This window comes from Octopus bimaculoides, chromosome 2 (genome assembly GCF_001194135.2).
Source record: "Octopus bimaculoides isolate UCB-OBI-ISO-001 chromosome 2, ASM119413v2, whole genome shotgun sequence".
NCBI classification, from domain to species: Eukaryota; Metazoa; Mollusca; class Cephalopoda; order Octopoda; family Octopodidae; genus Octopus; species Octopus bimaculoides.
Window position 1 is genome coordinate 65,705,891 of NC_068982.1, and position 25,114 is coordinate 65,731,004.

The following is a 25,114-nucleotide window of genomic DNA, read 5'->3' on the forward strand; positions in this document are numbered from 1 at the left end:
TGTCTGTAGCTGGTCTTCTCTTGGAAGAGCCCTGCTTCTCACATGGACAACTGTATGTTGGCTGCTCAAGAGTGGGCAGCAAAAAAAAACCTATTTGTATATGCTCCACAAGGGAAAACAAGGAACATTGTTTACAACGAGGTGTTATAATCACAACAGCAAGAAAGTATGTACATGATCACCTTTTACGAAACTTCATTGACTTTCATATATTTATATTGATATACATATATATACGTGTGTTTGGGTGCGTGTGTGTATATACATCTCTATGTATAAAGATGATGCGTAGTCTAGACGGCGTTTTTAGATTTCATTATTCTCTTTAACCCGGGCAACGCCGAGTATTTCTGGTAGTAGATAATATGGATTCAACCTTTTGCCAAATTTTTGTAGGAGAGTGTTGCATATCAAACATTGATGACGAATGACCAGGTCTACGTATTATTCCACCTCTCAATAAAAGGTTACAGAGAATGATCTTCAACTCAAAAGAAATCATGATCATCAGGTGTGGGACCTCAGAACCAATAAAGACATCCTCCCTGATCAAATTCCCACCTGAATGCTGAAGGTATATTGTGTGAAACTGGCTATGCCCCTGTGATCCCTGTTTCCCCTGTGCTTTACTGGAGCTGGTTTTCCAAACCAATGGAAGATTGCCTCTATAACTCCTAAATATATTAGTGAGAGACTCTATATCTGATCTATTTCATGATGTAGTATTCCACAAATGACAGTAAAGCTATAGGCTAAACAAGCAATTCATCTCTAAAAATTCATTCAGCTTCTGACCAAACATGTTACAATGTGATAGACTGTATACAACAAGGAATGAAGCCAAATGACTTATATAGATTTTTTTTAAAGAGTACATTTACAACAGTAGTAAGGAAGTGAGGTTTAAACGAATGACTTTAGAAATATTTCTGATGAAGTGCAAAAAAGAGAAAGAAAAAATACTTGGCTCCAGCAGCTTCAAATAAGTTTGCCCATTCTTTAGCATTGAAAAATTCCGTGGTAAATTTCGGCGCAAAATCTGGATAAGTAAAGTCAGGAGGATAATTCTTGTTCATAAAATCAACATAATAAGGGGTTTTACTTCCTTTCCAGTACCACCAAAACCACTCGGAACCATAGCTCGGTACGGAGAAAACGCCCCAGTGAAGAAATATACCAAACTTCGCTTCGTCGTACCATGAAGGAAGAATTCTTTTATCTAAAGATTCCCAGTTAGGTTGATATTCGGCATCAGTTTGTTGTAAAAGAAAAGAGAGGATAAACAACAAATAAAACCCACACAACATCCTTGCCGCAGTCGCCATTATTCATGTGATCAAAATATAATCGAGAATAATCTCCCTTGAACAACTATTTTTATTTGCATATTTATTTTCTGCACTAATTCTTTTATTTGACCTCATGACATACTTGTTAATTAGGGTGGGAAAATAGCTGGAGCCAGAAGTATAGCCAGGTTCTAAAGTTAGCAGGTGCGCCGAGACACATACCAAACAACTTTTAACACATTTCTCATATTACGCGAACTATTTCATTAGTTATAATGTAACTCTATTCTACAATTGAGAAGTAGCGAAGCCTGGATTGGCAGCCGAACACAACCAGTTTGCTGCTGAGAAAGGTGTCACAGTATATAACATCCTAGATGACGGGGCCCTACTACCGTGGAACGAGAAAACTGTCATGCCATTTGGCTTTTTATCATCCCCTCTCCTTAGCTTTGTTGGCTCGAGCTGGGAGAGGAAGCCTGCAGTGTCTAGGCCATGGTTTATGATCTCACCGAGAGCAGCATAGCATGGAAGGTGGTCAGCACTATAATGGCATGAGGAGTGCAGACCTAAAGAATCCACAGTGGATCCTAAGCGGCATTTGTGAGGTTCGGAGGCCACGCCTCAGAGAAAGACCGACGTGCAAATATTTGCTATCCAGCTGAGTGTCAGTTGAGAGTGATGGCACTGAATTTAATCAGGCACCGCTATGGGGATGAGAGGCCAGTGGAAATATAATAGACGTTGCTGGTCAAGAAAGTACACCAGCCTGTTCGAGATGATGTTGTACTGGATAGCGTCCCATTTGTCTTGTGGGGGAACCGGACATCTACAAAGGGGAGAGGGGGTGGAGGTCCACAAAGGGGAGAAGGGGGATGGAAGTACACATGACAGAGCCCAAGAAGGTCCATGTCGTCACGTAGGCCACTCGGCACTCCTCGATCACAGCTGGTTCATCTGTGTTGCGGAGATCCCGTTGATGAGGACATGGCAAAATTTTGCCAACGAGAGAAATGCCGGTAGGGTCAGTGAGACCCGGGACTGGAGGCCGAGACCGCCATATCTGACGATATCTGTTGTCACTCAGTGTCATCAAACCGGATGTTGCATATCTCCTCAGCGGCCTGTTGGGTACAAGTGTGGTTGTAGCAAAGGGTACCGAGAGAGGTATATAGAAACTTTGGTAAGGTGAAGCAGTTCCTTAACAGAAAGAATGCTGAATGGACAAGGATCAGGCTCAGTCTGTTTGTCAGAGTTTCGAATTGGCGTAGCCTGGACCTGAGAGTGGAGCAAATGGTAGGCTAGGATCAGCAAACACCGTCCTTCTTCCTGAGAACGATTAGCCAAGCTGAAAAGAAGAGTCCTCGAGAATAAGGGTCTTGCATGCCGTTAATGAACTTGCTGGTGAGAACCGCAGTTACGCTCAACAGGCAGCACTTAGCTTTGGCAGTAAGGGGAGTCAGGAAGTCTTTGAGGTGGCTAGGTCGGAGACCATCGGCACCTCTGTTGCTACTGGCAGGGCAAGACTTCGGAGCAGAGAGGATGTCTTTCTTAATATCCACATATAGCGGCTAAGGGTCGGGTGGGGGTATGGATCAGAGGTCTGTAGACGGCTCAGGATGTTTAAGCTGGAGAGCAGCCAAAACCTTCTCGGTAGGATAGAAGACGATGTCATCAGAGGTTACTACTCTGACAGCAGCCAGAACAACCCCCTAGATGAATTGGCATTTACTCGTTTGTGTAAACGCTTTCAGTTGAGTCAGGAGTTGAAGACTGTGGGTGCGTGAACAAGCAGAGTGCGGCATTCTCGGACACACTGGGTATGGGCATCTGCCAAAAGGCCGAAATATTGACCCGCATCGATGTTGAGGAGGCTGAAGGTGAGTAGAGCGAAATAAAACAATCGTTACCAATCACTGGGTCAACAAGAGTCCAGGGCTTTTTTAATAGAGAATCTGAGGGCATAGGCCGCCAGCACCAGGACTGCTTTCAGAATCTTAAGAGCGATCTACCAAAGCTTCCCAAACTGGTCGATGTTGACCAGTGAGGGTTGGGCTTCGAGCATGCACGCTGTTTTGCCTGAGAGTGTTGCAGATGACCGCAGCCGAGAGGAAGAGGCAGCTGAGAGCGCATTTGAGGTCTGTCGTGTGAAGCCAACATAAGAGAGATGACGGAAGCAGCCACAACCCGAACAACTCCTGATTCTCTTCTACATATCGATGGTAGCACCCTGCGGGGATGGGAGTGAAGCGTACAATCAGGCACTAGAGTACTGTTCGGCAAGGTGGGTGTAGTAATTTTTTTTAGGGTCGAGACAGTGATTGGTATCTAGAAGATGGGTGACAGATGAAGTTATAATGCTGATGAGGCGATGGTTGCGGGATTGAACAAACTAAGGGCTTGAGTTGTGTAGAAAAATGTGTAAAATGTAGAAGTGGTTGTTGTGTTTGTGCGTGTATGTTAGTGTGTGCGCGTGTGTGTGTGCGTGTGTGTCGGAGTGTATGAAAGGAGAAAGATGAAACTAAGAAAAAGGGAAATTTGAAATATGTGAAAATAAATAGATATAAGTACAATGAAGAGATAGATAGACAGATAGATAGAGAGAGAGAGAGACAGAGACAGAGAGAGAGGGGGGGAGAAATCTGAAGGAAAAGAAATTTGAGATGTTTGAAATCTACAGCCCTTTCTCTTTCTTTCTTTTTTCTCGTGTCAATCACTATATGTAACCTGTCTATCCACTAGTATGTATGTTTACATATATATATTTATATATCGTAGCGGATCATATATCAGAAAAAGAAGCACACTCTAAAGTTAGAGCAATAATATCTTTACAGGAAGTTAATTATACAGTCGGTCATAGAGTGACCGATGGTTTCACATCCATAAAAGGCTTAGCCTTGTAGACGACTCATCAGACTTCGATGGCCGCGGACATATAACCTCTCTTCAAACGTGAAGTAGAAAACCGCTATGGTCAGTCAATTTGTAAACAAAAAAATATCATACATTGTCTCAGCCATAAACGGGATGGGTTATCGCCCTTAGATCAGTCCATTCATTAAATTTTTATTGCCCTAATCGACAAACGGGGAATCTGAAACCTCCAGCAGGTAGCGTTTAAAAGGGTCTTCGGCTCAAGCAAGACTAAGGATCCTTGCCTGCTCTGCGATACAAAGCTTGTATTATCTGCTCCCGTTTACATAGGACCCTGATTGCTTTATGAGCCTCCATTTAATTTCATATGTAGTTCTTTTATCCTTAAGGCGCCACACATGGTAAGTCAAGTACATGACATAAGGTCTTTCTGGAACCCTAAAAGAGGACCTGTGGTTGTACAGGCGTTGCTTAATAGCAGTTCCAACCAAACCAATATATCTCCAAGCTTGAGTACTGGTTGTGTTATCGCCTCTGGTTTCTTCCGTTGGCCACAGGCCTGATGTTGCTGTTGTTGCTACTATCACTACCGTCAGTATTGTTATTACAGGGCGTGGGTCTAGTGATACCAGTTGCTGTTGCTGGAGTAGTAATCATTCCCAGTCGCAGTATTAGTGTTGCCTGCTTTGTTGTGGCTGCCATTGGTGTGATTTCTGGGTGTGTGACTGGTAGTTCTGCTGGTGCTGGCATGGCTGTCATCTTCGGTCATGGTACTGGTATTGGTGCTGCAGTCGTAGTTGTTGGTTTTGGTGTCTCTGCTGCTGCTGCCTCCACCATTGCCATTGTTGTCGCTAATTAAATGCTGGGTCATAGAACAATCAGATCCTATATAAATGGGAGCAGACAATACAAGCCTTGTATAGCTTAGTGGGCAAGGATTCCTAAAGACTCACTTGAAACACCTTCAAGCAGTACCTCTGCAACCATAAATCCTCATTTAGGATCTCAGAAAGACATTATGTCACATCCTTGGCCAGCCATGTATGGCACCTGAAGGATGAAGGGACTTCACATGCAAGATCTTATAAAAGCTGGGTTCCTACATCTGTGGGAGCAAACATTGCAAGCTGTGCATAGTGGAATGAGTGAGGATATTAAAGAGCTCCCTCATCCTGGGGAGCATCTTAAATTCCAGGATGGAAGTCTACAGATCTTGTTTACACTTCAGGTGATTCCTACTGAAATCCTGGGACCTACAAGCTAACTGGGTGGATTCCGGATAGTGATCTAAGGGAGACAATCCCTTAAGCTTATCCTTTCTTTGTCTGTGTGTTCAAAACCTAGCCATAATACCTTTTTTCCCTCCAATCTGAAGAGAGGTTATAGGCCACTAGAGTCTGATAATACATGTGTAAAGCCAAGTACATGACATAATGTGCTTTATGGATGTGAAACCCTGGGTAACCCTATGAACTGGCTATAATTAACATTCTCTAACATAGATAAATAAATATGAGTGCGTGTGTAATGATTTACATGTGCAGCAAGGAGTCAGCAGAAAGTAACAACTGTATGCACCAAATAAATGAAAGAAGAAATATTATTGTTAGTTGAAATGGTCCATTATTTTCATCATTACAATGTAAAATACAATTTTTTTCAAGCTGTTGTACCACACAGATTAATTGTAGTTCTGTTATCAATTCTGTTGGTAGTTAACTTCATCTATGAATGACTGCAAGAAGACAGATAGCAAAATGAAAGAAAGTGTAAGAGAGTCTACCTCTCTGAGTTGAAAAGTAGAGAGGGTAAAAGTTGTATTTTCCTGGATGACAAGCCATAAATGAAGGTAGAAAAAAAGTGAGCAAATCAATTTTGGGTTCTGTATTTATATTTTTTTAAACTAAATTAGGTCAGGCTAAACAAAGAATTTTCCATCTATCTTGTCCGAACTCTATTTAACCTAACAATGTTCACTTAAACAATAGAACTCCTTTAAATGTGTCAGTTGGCTATAATAAATTTCTAAGTGCCAAGACCAAAAACAATAGGAAGGAATTGTAGAAAAATCTTGATTCAGTTTTGAATCTTGGCCAAGAATCTAGGAAGCTATTTGTTACATATGTATATATGATATACTTTGTGTGTGTGTGTGTATCTTTTATCTGTTACTTGTTTCAATCATTAGACTGCAGCCATTCTGGGACACCGCCCTGAAGAACTTGAATCAAACAAATCAACCCCAATATTTATTTTTTTTAAATCCCCAATGCAAATTCTATCGATCTCTTTTGCCAAACCACTTAAGTTATGGGAACGTAAACAATCAATACCAGTTGTCAAGTGGGACCCTTCCCCAATTGCTAGATGTCCTTTAAATTTGAAATCTTAATTGTTGATATGACATGGTATGTCATAAGTGTCTGTATATTGTCTTTATCGTCATTTGGGTTATAAAATAAACAGTTTAATCAATGGAATACAGTGTCTGCAAGTTAATGAGTACCTATTGCTATATATACCTATTGCTATATATACCTTATTGCTATATATATATATATATATATATATATACACGCATATACAAAGGCTTCTTTCAACCAAATCCACTCACAAGGCTTTGGTTAGCCTGGCATTATAGTACAAGACACTTGTCCAAGGTGCCACACAGTGGGACTGAACCTAGAACCAAGTGGTTGGGAAGCAAACTTCTTACCTCATAGCCATATATATATATATATATATATATATATATACATTGTTACAAAAATGTTTTACTTGGAAAGAAAAAGTGGATTTTCATTTAGGCCTATTGATTTGAACCTGAATCTACAGAATTCCCTTTTAGCGTACCACAGCATTTTCTCGCGGAGAGACAAGAATTGACAGCTGAGACATTCAACACAAGCCAAATTATGTATTCTCCACTTGACTCTTTTAACCCCTCCAAACAAACAATAGCTGATAGGAAATACGGAAGATACCAACTGCAGTTCCCATTGTTTTCAGAGTGGCATGTCTCTCTTTCTTACCATGTTATGATAATTGTAAATACAGACAGTCCACTAGCTAAAGTCAGTTAGTCAAAGGAGTTGGCGAAAGAGACGACCTCGAAATAGTTGGTAAGGTGAAGATGACAAGAGGCAACTATGATATCTATAACTTTCACTGTCTCTATCACCCTTTAAAGGTTTATTACTCCAACTAATGACATAAACAGTAACCAACAACACAAGAAGAAAACGGTTAGAGCAACTTCCCTTTTGTTTTGATCGACTTTTGAGGATTTGTAATGAAACAAGGAAATCCACCTGTCTTTAAGAACTGATATATATTCAACTATTTGTAACAGCTCTGTGCTTGAACTCTGATATTTTGTGACGGCTTGTGTTTTGGACTCAGATGATTATAACAGCTTTGAGCTGCCTTCGGTCTGTGTATTTTATGCCATTCATTTAATACACATCTAAAATCCTATGGGTTGTTGTTTTATTTGCTGTTGCCTTTGTCTAACCCATAACCAATCTTATACACACACACACACATATATATAAGCACTTCAATTAATCAATGTTCCTCATCATGTCACCCTCCCCTACACCATATCATCTGCTGCAGCCCTCCTCCCTCCATCACTTTTCTTGCTTGCGACCTAGAAACCTCTCACCTGTTAACCATTCTTCACCCATTAATACTTTTCTCCACACCTTCATGTTACAGTAGTCATCGTTTTCCCTCCCCCAGACCGCCAAATTATTCCCCCTCATGCACTAAGCTTGTTTATCTCTACTCTGTTCCTTCAAGGCAGTGGTCTAATGACTAAAACAGGTAAAAGATAGAAGTTTAATGAAAAAAAAAATGAGCAAAAATGGAAGAAGAGGCATAAATTCCTTTTTTTCATTTTACAATGTTAAAATCTCTACAGTTGTCTAAATTTGAACTGTTTACAACAACAACAAAAAAAAAAAAGAAACAAAAATGATGAAACAATTGATAAAATATTATTTATTATAACATGGAATGCTTTACACTTTTTTATATAAGTTTGAAATGAAATTTTATTACTATTATTGAAATTACAATAGTTAGGCAGTCTGTGGCTATCTGATAAATCAATTTGTTTTCGTTTTAATTTCTTGTTGAAATATAAATGGAATGAATTTTAAGGCAATGTAAAGACATATATAATGTGTTAAGGTAACATAAAGTGATATCTAATTTAACAAATGAAAAGCTGACTACAGATAGCTTCTAACCATCTAGAGAGGAAAGTTGAAAAACCTTTATATATTCCAGGTGCAAAGGCCTATCTTCAGAAAGATAGAGTCAGAGAAATGTGTCAATGAAGACTCTGCTATTTGAATAGCTGAATGGGCTGTAACCTCGTTTCAGTCCAGTGATTGTGCTAACAGCAGCTGACACAAGTGTTGTTGACAATGGAGGTAAAATATCATTGTAGTAGCTGGTGATGGCATTGGTGGTACATGTCCTTTTAGCAGTCATTGACAAGGTGGTGGCTGACAATAGCAACAATCACATTGCAGCAATAAAAAGCGTTATATAATATATTTTAAGATGAAATAAACCGAGATATGAATTTAAAAGATTACATGGTATAAACTTGATTATAATAATAAAACTTGATTATAATAAAACTGTTATATTTATTCCACCCAGTTCAGGATTTTTAAAAAATGTGCAATATAAAATATAATTATGGTTTTAAAAAGAGAATATCACATGAGAACTCTAATGAATTTTGTTTATGATTTTCTCAATGCAAAAAAGCCGACTATTAATGTAGCAGCTACACCTGCAACTATAATCCATGGCAAGTTCTGAGTTGATTTTTGAACAATTGCAGTCTGCAAAATTTGAAAGAGAAATTAATTTTAATTATCATTATAAGCAAGAATATATAATAATGTTTGGATAGTATAAAGTAATTTTAGTTTGAGATGCTGGTGCCATGTAAAAAGCACTTAGCTCATTCTGCTGGATGGCTGGAAGGGCATCCACTCGTAAAAACCCTGCCAAAACAGACACAGAAGTCTGGTGCAGTCTCCCACCTGACCAGCTCCTGTCAAACTGTCCAACCAAAGCCAGCATGGAAGACAGACGTTAAACAACAACGATGATGGCAGCGATGGCGACGACAATAGAATGAAGTAGAAAAAATTGCTTCTTCATGTAGATCTTAAGTTGTCATTTAGCTTTAGACCAGCCTTGATCAAACTGACTCCATAACTGGTACTCCATACAGCACATTTCCAAAGGTCTCGGTCAGTAGTCATCGCCTCGGTAAAAAAACAAAAAACACAAAATAATGTAGTTCAGGTAGACTGTCTGAAGAGGAGAAAGACTTGTCAACATTTTAATGTTATTGAACTTGGGTAAGATATTGTTTTAAACAGATTTAGCTGCTATTGCTCATAGGTTGAGTAACTGCATGGAGTCTGGATTGCTGGTCAAGCAATTCTCTTTAATGAAATACTGAAATAGATGCAGCATGGAATACCAGATCAATAAGTATTGAGTTAAAAAATGCTATATGCATTTTATTTTGAATTTGGGCAGTACATTTGATGTACTGCCCAGGCACCACAACACTTATGAATGTTACATATGACAAACTGGAGATTTTTCATATTCAGAAATGTTGAAACATGGAATAAACTACCTACATCAGTTGATAGCTGTCAGTACAGTGTACCCTTCAAAAGTTCCATGTTGATTGAAATTTACAAATATTACTCCTTTTATTTTTATGGCTCTGTTAATGTTCATTTTTCTGTCTTTTTGTATTTTATTCTGTGTACTGTGGATGCATTTTTGACTTTCATAACTTGACTTATTACTACTTATAATTCTCTCTTTTACGTTTTCCAACTGAGTGAACTTGAAATCTGTATACAATAAACTCATTTTATATCATGCCAAGATTCTGTATCTCACAAACAAACACACTGCATAAATCTTACAATGTAGTCTCTGATGTGATGAAGAAAATAATATTTGGCATGCAGAATTTGGAGATTACTGTCTGGTATTTGATGAAAAAATTCTATGCCATAGTTCATCTCATGCTGAACTGACATGGGCTATCACATCAGTCATAGCCTATGCCAAACAACAATAACAACTAAATAAGGATCAACATATTTCTACACATTTAAAAAATAACCTCAATTGTATTTAAAAAATAGAAAGAGGAAGAAATTAGTTGAAGTAGAGAGAAATGTTAAGAGTTAAAATTAAGACAATTTGTTAAATTTTCACATGCAAAATGTGTAGAAGGAATGGTTGTCCACTTAATGGTGCAATACTACATCTGCAATCATATATATATATATGCTAGATATTAATATGTACAAATGGTTATGCAGGTATATGAAAATACCTCATGGTGACAACTGCTCCTTGAACAGTTACAGGCTACCCTTTGGCAAGGCAAAGCAGCCATTCAGCCATCCTGCCAGGAAAATAGTGAAGTCATGGGACAGCAGTATGGTGAATAGTGAAGAGGTAGTGGGAGAGCACAACAGAGCTCTTATATTGATGCCAAACAGAAGAATTCTAGGATTACCAAGCTCTATCAAAAGAGTAACTGCAATTCATCCATGATCATGTAATCAGCTAATGAAAGATTCACTATGACTCAAGCGTCCAATTCAAATTCATAATAATGGGATTGGATGGCAACAGAGAGTGATGGTAATCCATGAAAGCAGTGAAAAAAAAAAGTACAATTCAGAAACTGGGAATCCTTCTTTCTTTCTTTTTTTTTCTTTTTTTTTTTTGTGGGTGAGTATTTTTCAATAAATTTTCATGCTGCTTCAGCATAAATAATTCTGAAATTTTTTATTTTCACAAACCATTGCAAATCATGTATTGTTAAGTGTCTTTTCCAATAATAACAACTCAACTGTTAAGGGGTACTTACTTGACTGCAATATAAACTGATTTCAATAGATATTATATCCAACCACAACAACATTTCATCTCATGACCTTTATGCTATGTATAGTAAAACATAGCAGAAAAATCATGTTGAACATTGTCAGAAAAATAAGGCATAACTGCATAGGTAAAAATGATATTGTGTAGACTTCATACTTTTCTCAAGGGCATCGTAATATATTTGATATGGTTTCAAATGGAAATCAAGTCTACTTTCTTCACTCGTGAGGTAATATTTCAATTCATAAGGAGATATAACCATACATAAGGCAATACTTGTACTTATGAGGCAATATACCCTCTCATGAAGAAACACCCACTTATACCCACTGATGATGCAATATTCCTACTCATGTGGCAATATCTGATAAAGTCTTGTCAACAATCAGAAAGTGAAGATTACAAAAACTTTTGCACATGAAGTAAATATAGTCATAATTTAAAATTATCAAAACATTTAGAACTTTAAGCCTCCAGGAAAGTTAGCCAGTATTCCATTAGTTTGTAGCACTAAACTCACATCCTTCTATAGATAAACTCCTGCCAATCTCAGTTAATGAGGTATTCGGTGTGATATAGAGAATGCTGAAGACTGCACCTTACTTCTAAATTCAACAATATTTCTAAGACGCTTACAGTAGACTTTCTGCTGAAAGAAGACTATAAAAATCAATCCTAAAACTGAGTAAATTCTATGACTACAAGCATAGACAATGACTATATTTGATTTGGAAGTTCACTATATTAAAAAGATAGAGGTAGAGATAATGAGGCTAGATTTGAAATTATTTATCAGTTTAGCAATAATGTAAAATAAACTTACCCATCCACCTTGATTATATATCCATCGTGCAAGACTAATTCCCACAAAATTCGAAATACACAGCAGAATTTTTTGAAATATTTCTTTCGTAAATCGACGTAGCAGATAGTACGCAAAGCAGAACAATACCAGTATTCTGCCTTGATTTGAGCAATCAATTAGGCTTTATAGGAAGATGAAAATAGAGAAAATATAATATCAGGGTTTAAAACGGATTTCATTTGATATCATATAACATTTTAAAAGTGTAAAAAAAAAAGCAATTTTATGATAGATATTTTATTCCCCCTGCCTTTTGTAATGACAGCATTTTGAGGAATAAATAAAATGTTTCAAACTTTATGGATAAGCTTGATATATTTAGAATCATATTCTATAAACTTAGTAAGTGGTATAATCACTAGCTATGTTGAAAATTTCTCATATGTCTTGATAGTGGTAAACAAATATTTTGTAGTATGAAAATTGTATTTTTATAGAAAACGAAGGCAAAAAAATCAGGTTAAAAAAGATATTCCCAACTGTGTTCTCCAACTAATTCAAGCAAACCATAGTAGATTGATAAGCAAATGTTTGTAGAGTTATCAGCTAGCAGACTTGGTCAGCAGTAGTAATGGATCTTAATGTAGCAATGCTTTCTCTCTAGATATAATGATGATTTCTTTTGACCACGAGCAAGAAGCAAGAACAATTTTTACAGGAGAGTGACAATAATCAGTTTAATAATCCTATTATAATAATGGTAAAATAGTAATGGAATGTTTTGAACAATGTCATTTCTAACATTTCTGTATTGCTTTAGGTCTTTTTTTGCTCATATAAAAAGGGAAGATATAGGCTCAAGCATACACACACATATGCACTCACACACATATGCATTTCACCCCCACACAGTTCATCTTCCAGCTTTGAAATTTTATTTTCATGACATTTGTCAACCAAAGGTTATGGTAGAAGACACTTGCTTTTCCTCACCCCACTCCAGATTCCACATTGTAGGATTGAACCCAGAACCATATAGCTGTAAAGCAAACTTAACTATATAGCAATGCCTATGCCCATTTATAGCATTACAATTACTTGAACTCCAGTACTCATTGATTTCTTTTGTTTAATTAAAAGGTCCTAGTGGAAGCATAATGGCATAGTGAGGCTCTCATGCCTTTAACATGTGCATTTATTGTATAAACGAAGAGAAATGGTTTTGAGTAGAGAATGAAACTTCATAGTAACTGTTAGAGATAGACAATAATTTCTTAACCAAGAATCGAAACCTCAGTTTTCATATTTGTTTCCACTGTTCTTGGAACTTGTACTAAGAATTTATTTGTTTAGCCTGTTATACTTGCCACTGTCTTAGGTGATACAGAGTTTAGTTTAGGTAAGTGCATTCAGTTTCAATGTTAGTGACCTAGTTTAACTTGGTCACAAGTGTAAATTTGAGATACCTATAGAAAAACATTCTCTTTCCTCTGCAACTTCTAGACAGTTTACTTCTGTCATTTATGGCAACCTCACATGAAACTTGCATCATTTACCTTCCTTCTTCCACATAAATTTAGTGGCAGACTGATTTAAGCACTGGACAACAGATTCTCAACCAAAATTGACTGTCCACTAAACAATTTCTGGAGTTTCTTTCCAACTCGTCACAGTTGTGTAACTACATAATGGTTGAGTAAAATCTCTATGTTACCACTAACTCATGATGAGTTATGTAACTGTTACTTAACTTTTCTTGTTGGGAATATATCTCTTGCTATATACATCTCACTGCTGCAACCGCCAAAACATTTTTTTTTTTGGTCCAACCTATAACAACGTGACAAAGTAAATGTTAACCAGTGATGAGAAAATCTATATCCAAACACAATAAACTATCTCACATCTTCACTCTATGATAGCTAAAGTTTTCCACAAGCAAATGACTATATATGTATAAAACAACCACAAGACATATTTTCTAATGAAGTAGTAGCAGTTATAGAATATTTGAAATAGTACTGGGGGAAAAAGGCAAGTTTTTTATAGAAAATATTAATAGGCGCAGGTGTGACTGTGTAATAAGAAGCTTACTTCCCAACCACATGATTCCAGGTTCAGTCCCATTGTGTGGCACCTTGGGGAAGTGTTATCTACTATAGCCTCAGGCTAACCAAAGCCTTGTGAGCGGATTTGGTAGACGGGAAACTGAAAGAAGCCCATTGTATGTCTCTGTTTGTCCCCCTACCATTGCTTAACAACTGATGCTGGTGTGTTTATGTCCCTGAAACTTAGTGGTTTGGCAAAAGAGACTAATAGAATAAGTACTAGGCTTACATAAGATAAGTCCTGGGGTCAATTTCTTTGACTTGTAGTGACGTCATTTGGCGCCAAAATACAGTCGCCATTACTGCGCTTTCATCCACGTATGCGCAGGGAATAGTTCCGGAAGGAACACGGGAAGAGTCTCATGTGCATGCGTGGAATTCAACATCTAAACGTTCCCGCTAAATTCATTCTCTTTCTCGGTCGGCCGGCCATGAGCATGGACGGGTCAAGCTGTCTCTCCAGCATTCCAACTCTGGGGACAGCTCATTCCAACATTCCAACGTCTCAGCAACCAAGCCTATTTCCTCCATAAATAAATATTGTTGTGTTGATAGATCAGAGTTCTGCGTTCCGTTATTATTTAGAATTTAATATAGGAAAGTGGGTGTACACCTAATGGTGTATAACCACTTCCCTATAGACTAAAACCCTTGAAGGTGGTGCTCTAGCACGGCCGCTGTCAAATGACTGAAACAAATAAAAGAATAAAGAATAAACTTACTCAACAATGTTCATAAATTGTATAACTAATGAATCACTTTTTATATCTAATAGATTAGCCATGACCTCAAATGCTTCTTTATTTTCTTCATTCACTTTATCTCCAATTTCAGCCAGCTGCTTCCCAACTAATACATACTTTCTGCAAAATACAAATGATTTTTGAAAGCTCAGTTGATAAATAAATAAATAAGTAAAAAGATAAAAAAGAAAGAACTTTTCCTATAAAGATTCACTGTTGTGTGATATTTAGTATCAAGAAGAAACTAAAGTGAATTATTCCAAATATAATAATAATCCTTTCTATTACAGGCACAAGGCCTGAAATTTGGGGGCGGGGGATAATCAATTACATTGACCCTAGTACTGAACTGGCACTTAATTTATCAACCCTAAAAGGATGAAAGGTAAAGTTGATCGCAGTGGAATTTGAACTCAGTACGTAGCGACGGGCGAAATACCGTTAAGCATTTTGTCCAATGTGCTAACGATTCTGCCAGCTCACTGCCTTTTCTAAATATAATAAATAATGCAGACAAAAAATGTGAACATTGCCAATGATAAGATGGACAAGATGATAAAATGCATCAAGTATATGAATTAAACTAAGTAAGTACTCACTTGAAATGATTATTCTACCCAAAGTTATATTATCACCAATTTTAACCCAAATATTATTTTAGATGAAGAATGAATATACACACGCACACACATATGTACTACAAGCACTGCTACCAGACTTCATCACATCTGCCAGTCTCTAAACCAGAGCCATCTTAAGGCAGGGGCCTCATGGGTCCAGAGGTTCAGTTCTGATCTATGTATGCTACTGCATACATAGATCAGAACTGGATTTCTGGACCCAAATGCATATGTAACATTTGCTTTCCAGAATTGGATATTACAGATTAACAAATTAAATCCATAGACAACCATTCTTCATATCACATCTGTAATCTCTATGATAGATTATACTAGCACTATAACCCAGCTTTGCTCGGGATTAAGTTAGGATTACCTGAGTAATACCATCAATTGAGGCAAATTTGGCACCCGAACGTAAGTTTTGTAAGAGGAATAGAGAGGCCTATCTTCTCCCGCAGAGATGTGAGAGTCAGATCTCTCCTTTCGAAAACATGAACAGTTTCGTAACATTGTTTACAAAATAATAGCTGATCGTTTGCGAAGGAGCGTGTCTACAGTCAACACTTACGATTTTTGCTCTGGTAACTTCTGCTCTCTCCCATGTTCACGCACGACCAGCTATATGTCACTATAAGTAGAGCAATGCATTCAGCAAATTTGGAAATTAGTTGTGGAGAAACGGAGAATATCGTTTATATTGTGTGTATATATATATATATATATACACATACGGGCAACACACACACGTACGTACACCTATTGCATACGTGTTTTGTACGCATACATGTTCGTGTGTGTGTGTGTGACTGAAGCCATTCACACATACATAACAACCCCTGTCTGTCTGTTTTTGTCTGTCAGTCACTCACTAAAAAGACAAAATTTTAAAAATCTGTTATCTCTCTCTTTACACCGTAGCTAGAAGGGGACCTAACTCATGTTTGCAAATGCTGATGTATTTCTCCGACTTGAAAATTGTTAGAAGTTATGGTTTAAAATTATTTTTAGTGCAAAAATTCACCCCTTAGAAAGCAAAAAATAAAAAAATAAATGGCCGATTCCGGACATTTTCAACTATGAGGAATCCATTAGTGCGACTCCCAGATTGCTATTTTGTAAGGTGTGGATTTCTATAGATGCAGCACACATACACACACTCGCAAACTCAGCTTTACAATATGTACTGATAGTTCATTTAGGCCGGTAAGCAATGAATTAAGGGAGTTTTGGCTGAAATTTCTTGCAGGTTGAGCAACTGCTTTGAAGCTCCTTCGTTGGCTAGAAAAGAGAATTGTTTTGAGTATGGAGCATTATATAATAACAGATTCTATAGTAAGTACAGGCAAAAAATCTAATTGTTAGTTTACAAACACTCATCTACCATTAAACACATCTGGAGAAATATGTGACACTACATGCTAGATATGTGTAAATTTTGAAGATTAGTTTGAATGGAAAATACTTAGGTATTTTAATAAGAGAGACCACAAAAGGAGTGATATAAATACAAATGTGAGAAATTTTAAGTAAAAAAGCTCAACAACCCACCAAAAAGGAAATGTTGGCTGACTAATCTGATGTTTGTTAAAGTTTTTACAAGCAAAACATCTGTTATTGCAAAATTCAAGTTGATAGAGTGTATAGTTTGGAGATCACTCCAGGTTAAAATGCTACTTCTCTGCATTGAGAGGTCATAGTTCCGGTACTACAGACATGTAGTTAGAATGTTACAGGAAATGCAAGATAGACTCTATAAGCTAAGCCCACTAGCAGGAGACTTATGAGTAGACCAAGTACAAAAACAAATATCCACAGTATCAGTTTATCACATTCAGAAATCGATCTGAAAAATCTAATGTGGTGGTTTCTGATAGGACCATATAGGGGAAGTGCCTGAGAACTTTCCTGTATCCGTAAGATCAAAGTTGTGGCCAGAGCAGGTCTCATAGCTCTGTGTCTGGAGAGAAATGCGTTGATGCTGTACCTCAAGATGGATGAAAGAGACCAACTGAATGTGGCCAAGATGGAGCAGCAGATAAAAGAAGCCTTTACAGAAGGATCATATGTTGCATCTGCCAAGCTGGGAACAGTCAGGCGGACAGGGGAACAGATAGACGTGTACACAGCAGAGGTTCGGAGACTGGCCATGCCATCTGGTTTTATCAGAGAGGGACTAGAATGGGTGGCATGATTGGCTTTCATAAATAGCTTCCCTAACGACATATCGGTGTGACTGCAAACAACTGGCAGGCAGTGAGAAAATGGTGATAAGTGAGCTCATTGCTCAAGCCCACATGTCAACACAAAACACCAGGAGGAATGCAGTGGCAATGGCAGCTATGGAAGCCCACAATGTTATGCAATGATCAGTAAAGAATGAAGAGAGAAAAACTGCCATGGAGCAGCAGTGACTGTTTATGGGCTGGTGTTTCAAGTACCACAGACCACACAAGACAAAGGACTGTGTGGAGACGAAGCCTGCACGCATTTGCTACTGGTGCAGGCAGACAGGGCATATTGCTTGAAAGTGCAACAAGGGAAAAGGCCATGGGGAAGTTGTTGCCTCTCAAACTTCCCTCATAGACAAGTAGAGGCTCTCATGCAGTTGCTGCCAGTAGTTGAAGTCCTGGTCGGAAGAAAGGTTTGCAGAGCCCTTGTAGATACAGTTAGTACAACGTCTATTGTGACCCCAAGGGTGACAAAAAAATGGCAAGTGATGAGTAGTGTTTGGGCTGTTGATAGCAGCAAAATTGGATGAAATGGTAGCAGTGAAGTGGAGATAGCGGTGCGGGGCACAACACTGAGGCTGCAGGTGATTGTGATCGACCATGTGGTAGATGGAATGGATGAAGGTGTCAGTGTCAGTGGAGACATGGTTTCATTTGGTGGTACAGGGGCATCATGCACTCTAAGTCTGCAACATGAGATGGGGCACAGCTCCATGGGGGATTGTACTGCTTACACCATTGAAGATAAAAATTTTCAAGCAGTATTTGATGGTCAGCGGTGGACGGTAGAGTGTCGTGGGAAAGGGAAGCCCCCAACATTGAAGAACAAGCTAAGCTGTTATCAGTATACTTTGAAAGGAGGTGCCAGAAATGAGTTTGAAGGAGAGGTAGAGAGATGGACCAAAGAGGGTATCCTTATCCCTTGGAAGGAGGAAGTGAAGAGTGGAGTGCTTCCACTAATGGCAGTGGTGCAGTCAATGAAGGGCAAAACCAGGCCAGTACTGGACTTTTGAGAGATGAATGGCCATGTATTGTGCCCTACGGACAGCAATGTGGCTGATGTCTGTGGGGAAACATTGCAAGAATGGAGATGGATGATAAGGGTGGCAACAATTGTTGACTTGAAGTTGGCATATCTGCAGCTTCATGTGAGTGAGAAACTGTGGTGGTATCAGCTGGTGTGATATAAGGGCCAGACATACTGTTTGACTTAGGCTGGGTTTTGGGTTGAATTCCACGCCAAAGATCATGGCAAAAGGGCTCAAATCTATCCTGGGAAAGGTGGACAAGGTAAAAAAGGCTACCAATTCCTATATAGATGACATCCTAGAAGACAAGACTGTAGCATCTACCGCAGAGGCCAATAAGTCACCTAAAGAAGTTCAGGCTGACTGCAAAACCACCAGAGCCAATGGTTGGAAGAGCTGCACTGGAGCTCAAGCTTCAAAGAGACAAAACAGTAGTGTTGATGTTTCAGAGGGGAAATGAGATTCTGGAACTAGGTAGCAGCATCAACGGACAAGAACTATTCTCAATGACAAGAACTATTCTCAATGTGATGGTAGCAATGATGCAGAACCTAGAGAGGGTATGAGCAGAAGACCTAGTAAGAGGAAGCTGCTATGTGCCCAAATTGGAGAACAGGATGCTAGCAGTATAGTGATACAGTTTATCCTGGAAATTGGAGGTGTCAAACTGGAGGACACAGCCTGGCTCTGCAAAGCAGATGTTTACAATCACATCAATGTGGCTGAGTTGGATGCAGTGCTGAAGGGGGTGAATGTGACCCTGAGATGGAGGCTGTGCTCTATCAAAATCTGAACTGATTCAATCACAGTGCTTGGATGGGTAGTAAAGCGTTTGTTAGTAAAGTGCTACCTAAGGGTTCTGGGAGAACTAGCTGCCGAATTTGGTTTGAAGCTGAGTGTGATCTTTATGCCTCAGAAAGGAATAAGACAGACATTCTAACCAGGCTGAAAAAGGCCTGGTTGGTGGTGCCGGAAGATTCGGAGTGGGGGATAGCTGCAGTGTGTCGGCTAGGTGACTCAGAACTAAGGAAACTACATGCCATGTATCATATAGGTGTGGATAGAACCCTGTGTCTTGTCAGGAGGGTTGACTCTGACATTACTAGGCAGAGCATTCAAAAGGTGGTCAGGAGTTGTGATAGGTGTCAATCAATCGACTCTCTCTGGGTGTGAATGAACCACAAAACATCTCAGTAGAGTACAACTGGAGACAATTGGCAGTGGATGTGACACACTACCAGCAGGGGACATAGCTCTCGATGGTTGAATGTGGACTGGGTTGGATAGCCATATGGAGGGAAATGAAGATAGGCACTGCAGATGAGGTTGCACATAATCTGAATGAGATATTCCAGGAGTGGGGCTTGTGGACGAATTGCTGATGGACAATGGCACCGCATTTCATTCGGAGATGCTTGATAGGTGGAATGTGCATTGCTTCTTCAGAGCGGCGTACAGGCCAAGTGGAAGAGGGATTGTGGAAAAACACCATCACACGATCAAGGCCATGGCAGAGAGAGAACACATCTCACTACTGAAAGCGGTATTTTGGTACAATATTTTTGTCCTGAGGAATCTGTACTACACAGGGTGATATTAAAGTATGAATGGCAGCATCTGTGTACAACATCATTACATACTGTGGAAGAGAGAGAGAACCTACCTTCGTACAGGTAGGTGATGAAGTCTGAGTGAAGTCCCCAAAGGCACACTGCACTTTGCAGTAGAACAGAGAGACAGTGATGGTTGTTAATTCAAAAAATAATATCTCTGTGGATGGAATGCTACTCACCTTTTGGATGTTCACAGAACTGTTGCTTCATTGAGCGACAAAGGTGGAGGAGACGAAATGAGCAGTGCTTCAGCTCTGTAGAGATCACAGCAAGTGAGACATCCACCCAGGTGGATGGTAGATTTCAACCTGAATTGAAGTGAGTAGGTGATCTTTGAGATCAGGGGAGCATGTGGGCGTGAGGTAAATGGAAGGAAAGGGTCAGTGATGTCAATTACCAAGGGGCCTTAACAGAAGACAAAGAGGGAGTGAGGATGTGGGTAGAGGTAGGACCAGTATGAGTCCTTTTTCACCTCAAGCAGTTGTCGTGGATGGACATGTGTGAGACAGAGCTTTAGCAGTAGGCTGAAGCAATAAGTAGAAAGAGTAGGGTGTGTCTTGGATCAAACACAGCTGGACATCTGACACAGAGGTAGGTGAACTGTATTTTGTTCCTCACATTACAGCTCTCTTATATTATAGGACTCTAATCCCATGATACTCCGAGGAATTGTGGGTGGACAAGATGGATGGATGGAAGTTAATTACATCTTTGCAATAAATGTGACTCTATTCTCTAATCATTCCATTAGTAGATGTTCCATTGTCATTCTTAAACTAGCTTTAAAATAATAACCTTAATTTAATATTTACTTTAAAAAAATATTTCTATGTATGCCATGTATTTCAGAGAAAATCAACAAAGAAATTTTTTAAATATTAATTTTTTTTTTAAAGTCCAGGGGGAAGGCAGCAGCCCCACCTCATGTAATATATTACACACACACACAAACGCACACACGCACGCACACACACACACACACACACACAGGAGTTGAACAAAATAATGGAAGCACCTTAAAATTTCAAACAAATTTATTTTAATATGGGGTAGGACCACGTTTGGCAGTAATTACAGCTTGAATTCTACCAGGTATGGACTCGTACAAAGTTTGAATTGTTTCCAAAGGAATTTTTGTCCATTCTTCAACTAAAACAGTCTCCAGTTCTTGTAGTGATGATGGTGGAGGATATCGACTCCTTACTTGTTTTTCTAAAATGCACCATAAATGTTCAATAATATTGAGATCTGGGGACTGTGGTGGCCAGATAAGATGTTCAACTTCTCTAGAATGCTCTTGTGCCATTCAGTAACAACTTTAGCTGGTTGAATTGGTACATTATCATGATCAGATAAAATGCTTAAATAGTCTTGACTAATAATTCTGCCATAAAGGGAAACCATTGGGACAGCGGATTTCCAAGATATAGCCCCTCAGATCATCACAGATCCTCCTCTATGTTTAACAGCTGGAAGAAAGCAGTCTGGGTCAAATGCTTCTTTTGGATGTCTCCACACGTATACTTGACCGGTGATCAGAAATAAGGAAAAGGATGACTCGTCCGAGAAAATAATATAAGAATAGCCTGGGTAAAGTTCAAAGAGCTCTTACCTCTGCTGGTGACAAAGGGCCTCTCGCTCAAAGTAAAAGGTAGACTGTATGATGCATGTGTACGAACAACCATGCTACATGGCAGTGAAACATGGGCCGTGACTGCTGGGGACATGCGTAAGCCAGTATGCTCTACTGGATGTGTAATGTCAGTGTGCATACTCGACAGAGTGTAAGTACCTTGAGAGAAAAGTTGGACCTTAGAAGCATCAGATGTGTGCAAGAGAGACGACTGCACTGGTATAGTCACATGGCGAGAATGGATGAGGATAACTGTGTGAAAAAGTGCCACACCCTAGCGGTTGAGAGAACCTGTGGAAGAGGCAGACCTAGGAAGACCTAGGATGAGGTGGTGAAGCACGAACTTTGAACATTATGCCTCACCGAGGGTAATGACTAGTGACCAAGACCTTTGGAAATATGCAGTGCATGAGAAAACCCGGCAAGCTAAGTGAGAACATAACCCAAGGCCTATGCCAGGGGTGTAACCAGCCCACTTATGCATACCTTCCCTTCATTGGACACTAAACTCTACTTGCGAACACCTGTTGAGGCAAGTGAAATTGGAATTGAAATCAAATCAAATTCACAAATTCGATGACTGGCACCCATGCCAGTAGAGTGCTAAGAGCACCATCCAAGCATGATTGCTGGCAGAGCAGCTGACTGGCTTACATGCCACTGGCACGTAAAAAGCACCATTCGAATGTGTTCGTTACCAGTGTTATCTTACTGGCACGTGAGAAAACATTCGAGTGAGATCATTGTCAGTGCTGCTGGACTGGCTCCTGTGCAGGTAGCACGTAAAAATCACCACTTGAGCGTGGCCGTTGCCAGTACCACCTGACTGGCCCTCATGCTGGTGGCACATTAAAGCACCCACTACACTCTTGGAGTGGCTGGTATTAGGAAAGGCATCCAGCTGTAGAAACTCTGCCAGATCAGATTGGAGCCTAGTACAGCCATCTGGTTCACCAGTCCTCAGTCAAATCATCCAACCCATGCTAGCATGGAAAGCGGACATTAAACGATGATGATGATGATGATGATGATGATGGGGAGGGACAGTACACACACATGTATATATCTATGTGTATGTCTTTGTGTGTGCGTGTGTGTGTGTGTGTTTGTTTGTTTGTCCCTCGCCACCACTTGACCACCAATGTTTTTTTTTAAATCCCCATAACTAAACAGTTTAAAAAAAGAGACCAATAGACTAAGTACCAAGCTTTAAAAATAATTACTGTGGTTGATTTGTTTGATTAAAAGCCTTCAAGGCAGTGCCCCAACATGCTTTTCTACATCCAGATATTCTTTCTGATTGAAACAAGTAAAAGATAAAAGCTGGAATATACTAAATAGTTCCTTCATGGATAAACATAATGGACTTACGCATCAACTTCATCCTCACAAATAATATTCTCGGCTTCAGAATGAAGTTCCTTATTTTCTAACTTTGTTTTCTCCTGGACAAAACCTAGAAATACAGCTTTAGCCTGCTGAGCAATTATTAAGTAAGCCATGCTTTTTTTCCCTGTATTTCTAAAGATTTTTCAAATTCAAAGACCAAATATTCTCTGAAATGAAACAAATAAATAATTATTAAGGATATGAATATGAAGCAACAAATTATTACAGTAATATTATTCTTTTGATCATATTTTCTACTCCAATACTTTTAAGGCAAATGATCTACATATTAGTAAACTGAAATAACTGTAAATCATTGGCATTGGCAGTGTCATTATCATTAAGTGCTGATCTCTAACTGTGGAGGGAACCTGTGGTAGAGGTAGACCCAGGAAGACATGGGATGAGGTGGTGAAGCATAATCTTTGAACGTTGGGCCTCACAGAGGCTATGTATCGAGTAGGAATAGTCTAATGAGATCGCATATGCCTCTGCTAACATCATATGACCCGATGTTCACATCGAAAGTACCCTCTGTATTGGTAGTCTTGACCCACTTGCATTCTCACTGAAGAGTAAAGTCTTTCTAGCATGGAAGATTATGACCTTATCTTGTGTACTAATTTCTATAAATTCGCTCGCGAAGGTGAGGGCTTTATCTGCGGTATCCGATCCTCATGGCTGGCCCGACCCAAAGAACACTAGAAATAGCAGCTGCTTCTCCCAACACCTAGACGATCGCTTGGCACATCCTCTCCTCACAACAACCCTGTTCAAAAAGGGCACAAAATCCCGATCGAGGCTCCCTCAGCCCTTCTTCCTCTTCCGGTCAGTTCACGGTTCCGGTCAGCAGTCAGCTCCCCAGTTGCTGACGTCATACCACATGCCACCCTGATCTTAAAGATCACGTCCGCCCCTACTCCACTTCGAAGTCCGCCATCCAACCTGGCGGGCGCCTTACGCGTCGAGATCTTCTCAAGCCAGGTGCCTCGTCTCCCACTCCGCACTCTTCATCCGACGAAGTGGCTATCCTGCACAGGTCCAGCACGTGACGTGGCATTCCATCCACGGATACACTGTTTCTGGAATTGTGCAGAGTGCCTTTGGCGGCTTGACCCAAACTTTCTCCGCTCGGCCAATACGCCGCTCTGAATAATCGTCACACCTTCCACCGGTCGAGCATCTCCCCCAACGCTTCAGAACGAAACGCCGCCCCATTGTTCATTAGCAGTTCTTCCACGGGACCCCTCTCCAAGAATATCCCATTCAAAATCTGGGCGACCTCATCAGCAATGCCTGTCCTCAACTCCCTCCAAATGGCCAGCCGGCCCGGCCCACAGTCGACCATGGTGAGATACATTCCCTGACAGTAGTGCGTCACATCCACAGCTAGTCTCCTCCAGTTGCGCTCTACTGAGAGGTTCCCTTGCTCATGCCCACCTGGGGCGGGGTCAATGGACTGGCATCTATCACAGTTCCCAACCACTTTCTTCACGCTTCTACTAGTGACGTCAGCATCAATCATCTTCGCTAGATACAGGATCCTATCCACCCCCAAGTGGTGCATAGCATGTAGCTTCTTCAATTTGGAGTCACCCAGCCGACACGCTGCTGCTATCCCTTTCCTTGCTTCCTCCGGTTCCTCCAGCCACGCCCTTTTCACCCTGGTCAGTGCGTCAACCCTGTTTCTCTCCGAAGGCACGAAAACCACATTCAGCTTCAGTCCGAACTCGGCAATCAGCTCTCCTAGAACTCCTAGGCGGAATTTCACCAACATCTCCGCGGCACCTTTTGTCCGGACTCTCTTCTCACTGGTAA

General features: G+C 39.8%; 2 protein-coding genes across 5 annotated transcripts in view; both read right to left on the bottom strand.

Annotated features, from left to right (window-relative positions):
- The window catches only part of LOC106868685 (alpha-L-fucosidase), a 26,424-nt gene extending 25,075 nt beyond the window's left edge, over nt 1–1,349 (bottom strand). Inside the window, exon 1 of one of the 2 annotated variants that reach the window (XM_014914070.2) lies at nt 964–1,349. In XM_014914070.2, the coding sequence (XP_014769556.1) occupies nt 964–1,325 (362 nt within the window). In that variant the 5' untranslated portion in view covers nt 1,326–1,349. The remainder of the gene's footprint in view (nt 1–963) is intronic. The other variant, XM_014914071.2, reaches the window with a different exon arrangement.
- A 6,799-nt stretch (nt 1,350–8,148) lies between these two features.
- Nucleotides 8,149–25,114, bottom strand: part of LOC106868686 (bcl-2 homologous antagonist/killer) — a 19,103-nt gene continuing 2,137 nt past the window's right edge. For 2 of the 3 annotated variants that reach the window (XM_014914072.2, XM_052977802.1), the window contains exons 2-5: nt 23,279–23,463; nt 14,762–14,902; nt 11,950–12,112; nt 9,038–9,463 (exon numbers count right to left, since the gene is read on the bottom strand). In XM_014914072.2, coding sequence (XP_014769558.1) covers nt 9,353–9,463; nt 11,950–12,112; nt 14,762–14,902; nt 23,279–23,409 — 546 coding nt within the window. In that variant the 5' untranslated portion in view covers nt 23,410–23,463 and the 3' untranslated portion in view covers nt 9,038–9,352. The other variant, XM_014914073.2, reaches the window with a different exon arrangement.